The following is an 8,367-nucleotide window of genomic DNA, read 5'->3' on the forward strand; positions in this document are numbered from 1 at the left end:
TTTCTTTCTTTCTTTATTTATTTATTTATTTTTCCCCATGAAAAGACAAGATGTACGAAGTGTGCGCACTGTGCTGTGTGGGATTGCAAATTATCTAGTAAGCATAAGCTGTTATCAAAACAGTTGCAACAAACAAAGGCATCACAAGGGGAAAACATTCTCTTTCACAAGACGTAAAGAACGGTTGCGTAAAGGTATCTCCCAATTTCTGTTCTCTATGACAGCATATAAAAGTGCTCGTAACTCAGGTTTCTGTAGCTGCTGCTGCTGACTTATTCTTCTTGGTGACTGGGTAAGTCAGATTTAACTGAATCAGCTCATAATTATAGACACGGATTTATAGGCAGCCTTAATATGAGGTTATATATCCTACCCTATTTACGGGTAGGACCTCATTCTCTAAAAATATTTTTACTGAGGAATTATAATTTGCAAATAGGGTGGATATAGGCATAGCCACAGGCAGGGGGGTGGTGTGTGTGCGTGGAAACGAATGGGAGGTTCAAAAATGTGGATGGTAACAATTCCTAGGAACTGAGTATTCTATGGAGGTGAGACACTCCGCGAGTATTATTGGGATACGACTGACTCCCAGACAAAAACGCACAGTGAAGGCAACGATGAGAGGAAAAGGATAGAGGGACATTCATCCCAGAACTCAGTTTGGGAGTAGGCTATGGGGCGACGGAGCACTAGAGAGGAGTGGGAGTAGACTTAGAAGCCTCTACCTGGTGATTTATCTCACTCAGCTGGTGAGATCTGTACAAGTCTGCTTTAGACTAGAATGGATTGTGCCTTAGGAATGGTGGTTAACGTTTATTAGGATCATTTATTTATTTATTTTTAAATCACTAAGTCTTAAGTTTAGTGTAGACGACTCCGACATAGGTACCTGCACCTGTGCAGATGAACACCATTCAACGCATTTGTTCTTCCACTCCTCCGGCTGTAACTTTACCAGGCTAGTGCCCACTCTGCCTTTCAGGTTGACTTGCCTTCTGGAAAGATGTCTTCCTATGGACAGATGCTTAGCTCCCGCTGTTCTGGGCCATGTGAAGTGACGTGTCCGCAACCATATGTCGACTGTTGCAATGAACCATGTGTCAGCTCATGCAGAGATTCAACAGCAATCGTGTACGCGCCGCCCGTTGTCGTGACTTTCCCAGGACCCATTATCAGCTCATGCCCTCAAGACAGCATTGTGGGAACGGCCATACCTGAAATTGAGGGAGGGATGGGCTCTGGAGGTGGAGGAATGGGCTCTGGAGGTGGAGGAATGGGCTCCGGAGGTGGAGGGATGGGCTCTGGAGGTGGAGGAATGGGCTCCGGAGGTGGAGGAATGGGCTCTGGAGGTTCCTGTGGTGGAGGCAGCTCTTATGGGATGGGCTCCCGTGGTTCATGCTCTTATGGTGGCATGGGAGGGGGCTCATACGGTGGGGAGAGCTCATGTGGTGGTGGGATGTTCCGTTTGGGAAGGTTTTACCGCAACTCGTTTTCTTCAGGATTTGGTAGAAATTATTTCCCTTTTTCCAGCGGGTATTATAGGTATCGCTACGGAAACTATGGGCCATTTTAAATCTTTAAGAAAGAGTAACGACTGAAGAAAGAGCAAGATACAAACTAGTAGCTGACATATAGGCCTGGAAATCAGACATGCCAAGCAGCCTCTGCTCCAGCCGATGTCAGTAGGAGCTGGGGTTGCTCGGGATCCCGTCGCGCTTTATCAAAGGCTTACAATCCCAATGTTACCTCACTTTGTCGTTTTCTCATGTTATGTTTTCTTCTTTCTGAACCTGAAGAGAGTAGAACAAGTAGTAGGACTTGGCTGTGAAAACGTCCAGCTGAAAGACGAACGTCTTTGTGAGCCCTGTGCTCCTCTGAATGACCGACTGATTGTGGTCCTTGGCAAAACGGAAATTGCGTTCTTTGTCTCTGCTTTGCCTCATTCTGCAAGAATTTATTCCTCTTTTTGTTTGTATTAAAGCCCCTGTTGCATCACAGCACCGTCTTCTGGATTTCATTTCACTGCCGTTTCTTAATTACAAACCAGGCTGAAGGACGTTAACTTTGTTCACCTATTCTTACACATTACTCGAGAACTATCATCAGAGAAGAATTAATTCCTCTGTATGGCCAACATAATTTGTCAGAAATTCTTCACTAAAATATTTTTTTCCCCCCTTTCTGACATACACATACTAATAAAGAGAACAGAATCACAGACTATTTTAGGTCGGAAAAACCTCCAGAAATGATCTGGTACAGCTCCCACTCAAAAACCAAAGCAACCTCGAACCTAGTTCAGTCACTCAGGGTCACGACCAGCCATTCCTTGAATATCCCTGAGCAAATCGTTTTAACCTTCAGCAGGGGTTGAAATGACCGCACAGGTCCTGATTCCATCAGAAGGCAACGCCGTGTGCTCTGATTTATCTACTCTCGATGGTAAAACAGTTTATCTGATTACAGAGCGCAAATGGAAACGGGTTAGCCTAGATCCGAGCGTTGCGGGGCCGAAAGGGATGGGAAGAAGTTATTTGCGTGCACCCGAGAATCAGCCTACAAGTCTTGCACTCTGCGACACGCCTCAAAGTAAAACTCTGAAATTCACCCCAGCAGCTGTATCAATATTTTTCTTCAGGAGCTGTTTCCATTGTGCTGCTGTTAGTGACAAGAGAGGGCTCGCGCGTAGGCTGAGCAAGAGCTGCTGTGCCAAGCGTAACATTCATTTCCTTCCTTTGATTGTCTTAATCCTTGTGGTTTGTTAACTTAATTGAAGCGTTTATGCAGTAAATGATCGGAGCTTGTTAAACATCACCATGGGATCCCTCAGGCAACAGCTACATGGATGCCCTTGTGCTCTCTCAGAATTAAGAATCTCAAAAGTGCCTCACGCACAATAATTGCCAGAACTGCCTCAGAAACAGATTCTTCCGTGACAACTATTCATCTGGTTTTAATTTTTTTTTTTTTTTTCCCCCATTGATATCTTTTACACAGATCTCTAAGATGTTATGTCTGCAAGCCATTTGAATCTCAATCAGAAAAATCTCAGGAGAAATATTCAAGTAGCTCTACTCATATTGTAGGTTTACACGTACAATGTGCTGCACCGTAACATTAATCGAATATTTCTTGAATTATATCGCCCAGCAGTAATGGCAAGCAAGCCTATCAAGCAAATTAATGATATTCTGCTAGTTGGATCCACTGATTTAAGTAGTAATATATGTTTTGATTGTTAAAAAAAAGCAGGATTGCTTCTGATTGGGTATAAATCCTTTCTCTTAGTGCAGAATTGGTATTTTCAGCTCCTTGAAGACGTGCGCAGAGGTGTGTCTGTAGACACTGGGATTCCAAAATACCGAAGGAGTTACTTGGCTGTTGCGACTCCAGTTTTATAGTCTCAGCTCAGGCACAGCTGACTTTGCTCTAGTGCACCACAAATACGATCGTGGCGGCAATGCCCCAGCAATTTTCACGCTCTCGTTACTCAATGTTTCATTCCTCAGCCTATTGAGTAAGAAATGTGGGGGGGTGTAACTCTCCTTTGTAAACTGCGAGGCATCACCTTCACTGAAGTCACGTGTGTGGCAGTTGGCATAGATACTCCTGGCCCAGCTTCAGAATCTCCGACTCTGATCCTCTTAGTACTGTGTGAGAGCAAGCGCATGAAGCCGAATGCAGGTACAGTTATCACTCATCCTCTGCAAACCACATTATCGAAAATGTTCACAAATTGGAATGACCACTCAGGAATGACTCCTTGCAGGGTCAGCCACTGAAATAGAAACACTTCCCCACGCAGGGAGAATGACGAGATTGGTGCTTTTATGCAGCCACCCAGCAGGGTATTGAATCCTACTTCCCTTTATATCCATGGAGCTCCACCTCTTATTTTGATTCCTACCAAGTTCAATTTCACTAGAACTAGTTTGTAAAGCAGAATGGAAGAAAAAGAAAACCAGAAAGCTGGCGATTTGATTCAACAAGACTTTTAATATGACAGAAGTGCTCTAGAATAGAATGGTGCCAGTCATTAATGGTCTATTGTGTAGCCCAAAGGCAGCCAGACCCATCTGTGTCGATGATAAAAGGCATTGACGATAAAAAAAACAACAAAAAAAACAAGGTAAAGGTGAAATCTTTGCAGCAAAGTCCCACTTGCAAATTCCGAAGCGTTTCCAGTCCATCAGGAAGGATGCAGTACAAGACTAAAAAGAATTTAAGGAGAGAAGCCATCATATGAAACTGCTATTGACCGAAGATGAGGCACAACATGGAAAAAAAAGAGGTGTGGGCCCAGTTTGGAGGTGCCTCCCGCTGATGCAATGGGCTTTCGCCATCTCTGAAAGCCAATCCCAGCCGCGGAGCTGGATCTCGCGTTTCCGTGCCCTAAGCCGTTGTGTTGGGTATCTGGGCTGCCTTAGAACGAGCTGCAGTTTCCAAGGCGGGAGCAACGGCTGCTGCTGTAGGACCCCCTGCTGTAACAGCCCCCCATCCCCGAGGAGCCTCCAAACCCAAAGGAACCCCCAGATTCCGAGGAACCCCTGATCCCCGACATATCTCCGCACCCAAAGGACCCCCCAGGTCCAAAGGAGTTCCCCATTCCTGACATGCCCCCAGAACCAAAGGAGCCCCCAGAGCCAAAGGAGGTGCCTCTCCCTGACCTGCCCCCAGAACCAAAGGAGCCCCCCATCCTGTAGGATTCGTCAGAGCTGTATGGGGTCAAAGCACCATACAGCTCAGGAAACGATGTTCCCACAATGCTCTCCTGAGAGCAGCTGCTGAGAGTCGGGCCCGGAAAGGTGAGGACGACCGGCGGAGCGTACACCACAGCTCTGGAGTCCCCACACGATGCAACACAGGGCTCAAGGCTTCTGCTGTAGGCACATGGCTGCATGCACGTCACCTCACAGGCAGGCAAGCACTCAGAGTTAATGTTGTTCAGCATCATTCTTGGGGAGCGGAGGTGAAGCTGGGGAAGACAACGTGCAGTCAGGAAACCATCACAGTCTGGTGTCAACAGGTTCTCAGTATGAACCAGGTGCACCTCGTCCTTCTCTTGCAGCTGCCCATCAACTCCTAGTTCAACCCTCCCTCCCAGTCTCCCCTTTTCCTTCCTGACTGACTCTTCACAAGGCTTCTCAGTCGTTCTTCCTTTGTGTGCTATCCACATCTCATTCTTCTCTCGAATCTCTCAAAAATTATTGCTCTTTCCTCTGGGATTAAATTACCCGATCCTGATACAACTACTTGGTCAGAAAAGTCCCATTCATTCTCTTTTCAAAGTGGACCCACAGGAAGATTTTTTTCCTGTAACTTCAGAAAAATCTCCAGAGGAAAGTAACAGAATCTGCCTTGCTCTGTTTTTCCCTTTCCCTCGGCTTTTCTAATAATTCTTGCTGAGTCTACTCTTCTCTTTACCTCAGGTTTTCCAAAACTGCTAATATTTTTCAAGATTAAAAAAAAAAAAAAAGAAATAAATTCTAAGTATTCTATAGCTACAAAGAAGTGCAATGAAGTTAGACTTACGCTGTCGTCTTAGAGCAATGTCAGTGGAGCTGGAAGAATAGAAGATTTCCTAGTTCTCTCCACCTTTATACACTTTCTTAGACAAGAGGAAGGTTATGAGGTCATTCATTATTCACTGAATTGTTGTCACCTGCCAAGAAAAAGATTCTCTTCTAAGCCTTGTAATTGTTTTCATTTCAACTCATGATCAGTGATCCGTTTATGTTGAGTGACAGGCATCCAACACCCAGCAGCTTCCTTTTGTCTCAAACAATGGAAAAAAAAACCCCACCTTCTTGTTCTAACCGAAAGGAATTGATCTCTCTGTTTTCTTCTCTGTAATGGTTTGAAGGAAGGCAGTTTACCGATATGTCAGTCCCACAGTTTATCTGTAAGCCTTAGGTTTAGGTATAATACCTCCCAAATGGAGTCATCCAACTCTACCTTGGATGGGGAGTCAGTATTCACAGCCCTGCCTGTCTCTGTTGACCGAACGGATGATACAGCACCACGACAGAATGAGGCCTCACAAGTTACTCTCGAACGCTCGCCAGGACAAAGCCCTGCAGAAATTCTTTTCAAAACACAAATAAATGGGATTGAAGTGACACATGACGTCTCCCTTAAGCTCTGAGCCCGCTGAGTAATTTTACCAAAGTACGTATCAAAAATCACGTTGGGATGTTGCGTGTAGAGCCTTGTGATGAGGATGCCAGCGGGGCCACCGCAAGGGCATACCCCAAAATCGCCGGGGCTTTTCGCTCCAAGGTGGATCTCCAACTTAGAAGTGAGGCTGAACTTCAAAATTACCTCACGTTGCTCAGCATCAGGGCCAGGCCATTCTTGAGAGCAGACTTGCAGGGTGGATCTTTCTGGGCGGCCCTAAATCATTAGCAAAAATTATTAAGCAGTGGTCAATCAGTTTCCATCGTAAAGCCGGCGTAGTCAGCAGAACGATATTGCATAGGAATTTGGTTGTAAAATTTCAACACAATAGAAAGCCCGAATTTATGATACGAGAGTCATATTGTGTAGGTCTGTGGATGATTTACTAATTAAAAACTATGAAAATAATTACAGGTATTAGAGGAGTTACCCATAAAATAAAATCCATACTTTGTAAATGCTAGAGATTTTATGAGATGCTTCACAGCCCTCGAGTTGCCTGCAAAAAGGTATAAAAGCCGGAACATCTCTGGAGTCTTCTAAAAACTTCTCCCGACTTACCCGTCTTGGTGCTCTAGGTGAGTTTGATTTAAATTAATAATTTTATATCCGTCGTGTCTCTGTAATGATAGTTTTAAGTGAGGACTCTTTATTTTGTGATTTTAGCAATAAGATGCCACAGTGAAATCTCACTTTTCACAGATTTCACTGCAGTAACTTGTAGACAATGGTAAGAACCAATTTTACATTTAAAGACGGAGTTTTAAGAGTTACTTTATTTTTTCTTTCAAAACTCGAGCTGCGAATATAAAGCTAAACCCTACTGAATAAACAAAGTCTTAGGCACCCTCCAGAGGGGCAAGAAGGGAGGAAGAAAAGAGATCACTTGAGGGAGGAATAGGAAGGATGAAAAAGGATCTAACCTGCCTGCCAAACCCCAGTGGTGTCATGTGTGTGATGGGCACCCATCAGCACCTGGCTGTGATCATTTCCTGACGACACGTTGTCTTTCCTAGTTTCACCTCAAACTCTGAAGAACAATGTACTGCAACATCAGCTCCCGGTGTCTGCCTGCCCGCGAGATGACATTCACACAACCATGTGCCTACAGCAGAAGCCTTGAGCCCTGTGTGGTGTCATGTGGGGACTCCAGGGCTGTGGTGTACGCCCCGCCTGTCGTCCTCAATTTCCCGGGCCCGATTCTCAACAGCTGCCCTCAGGAGAGCATTGTGGGAACATCATTTCCTCAGCCGTATGGGGCTTCGGCCTCATACAGCTCTGGGAATTCCTCTGGGATGGGGGGCTCCTTTGGTTCCGGGGGCATGTCAGGGGGTTCTTTTCAATCTGGGGGTTCCTTTGGGTCTGGGGGGTCCTTTGGGTCTGGGGGGTCCTTTGGGTCTGGGGGCTCCTCTGGATCTGGGGGCTGTTACAGCAGGCGGTCCTACAGCTGCAGCCGTGGCTCCCGCCTCGGAAACTGCGGCTCGTTCTAAGGCAGCCCAGATACCTGCCGACCACGCAACGCCTTGGGAGACAGAAACGCAAGATCCGCGGCTGGGATTGGCTTTCAGAGATGGCGAAAGCCCGTTGCATCAGTCGTGGGAGCCACCCTGCCTCAGTTTCTCTGCACGCTGGGCCCACACCTCTTTCTTGCATTTTTCGTTTGGTCTATTAATGACAGCTTCTGTCAATCACCCCGCAACGCGCGATCCCCGTTTTCACTGTGCCTATGTAAGAAAAGAAAATCGTTTGACGGGTGTTTGACAGAGATTGTCAATCAAACTGTGACAAGAGTAGAACAACTGGTGGAGAATGGACTCTCTGTAGGCAGTGAATGCCCTTCCCTGGAACTGAGGAAAAGTCTGCTTTGTGTTGTGTGCCAGCTCATTCTGCAGTGTATCCCGTTTCCCATCTGCATTAAAATCCTCCTGCATCGTCAAATTTTGTGCAGCTTTTCTTTCTCCGCAAGACCGTTTCGTTCCTACCTTGTCCACATGCTCATTAGGCTTCCTAGAGCTGGTTACGCAGCCTGTGAGCAACAATTATGTGTTTTTATGGTAATATGATCATAATTGCTTAAGTAATAAAGGTGTTGTGAAAAGGGTGGTTGAATGAAGCACTCGGAATTTAAGGACACAAAACAGTTCAGCGTTGCTTCTCCGTAGGGCACAGAGGTTTCCGGAGTTGATG

The 8,367-nt window shown here is 45.8% G+C and overlaps 1 protein-coding gene across 4 annotated transcripts in view; it reads left to right on the forward strand.

Annotated features, from left to right (window-relative positions):
- LOC113488699 (claw keratin-like) overlaps positions 1 to 1,988 on the forward strand; it is a 4,366-nt gene extending 2,378 nt beyond the window's left edge. Inside the window, exons 1-2 of one of the 4 annotated variants that reach the window (XM_026863989.1) lie at positions 70 to 194; positions 986 to 1,988. In XM_026863989.1, the coding sequence (XP_026719790.1) occupies positions 1,007 to 1,576 (570 nt within the window). In that variant the 5' untranslated portion in view covers positions 70 to 194; positions 986 to 1,006 and the 3' untranslated portion in view covers positions 1,577 to 1,988. Of the gene's footprint in view, positions 1 to 69; positions 195 to 236; positions 293 to 961 lie in introns of those variants that run through there. The other 3 variants (XM_026863990.1, XM_026863988.1, XM_026863991.1) reach the window with 3 other exon arrangements.
- The last annotated feature ends 6,379 nt before the right edge of the window (positions 1,989 to 8,367 follow it).

The sequence above is a fragment of the Athene cunicularia genome (genome assembly GCF_003259725.1).
Source record: "Athene cunicularia isolate RWA chromosome 25 unlocalized genomic scaffold, athCun1 chr25_part1, whole genome shotgun sequence".
Lineage (NCBI taxonomy): Eukaryota > Metazoa > Chordata > Aves > Strigiformes > Strigidae > Athene > Athene cunicularia.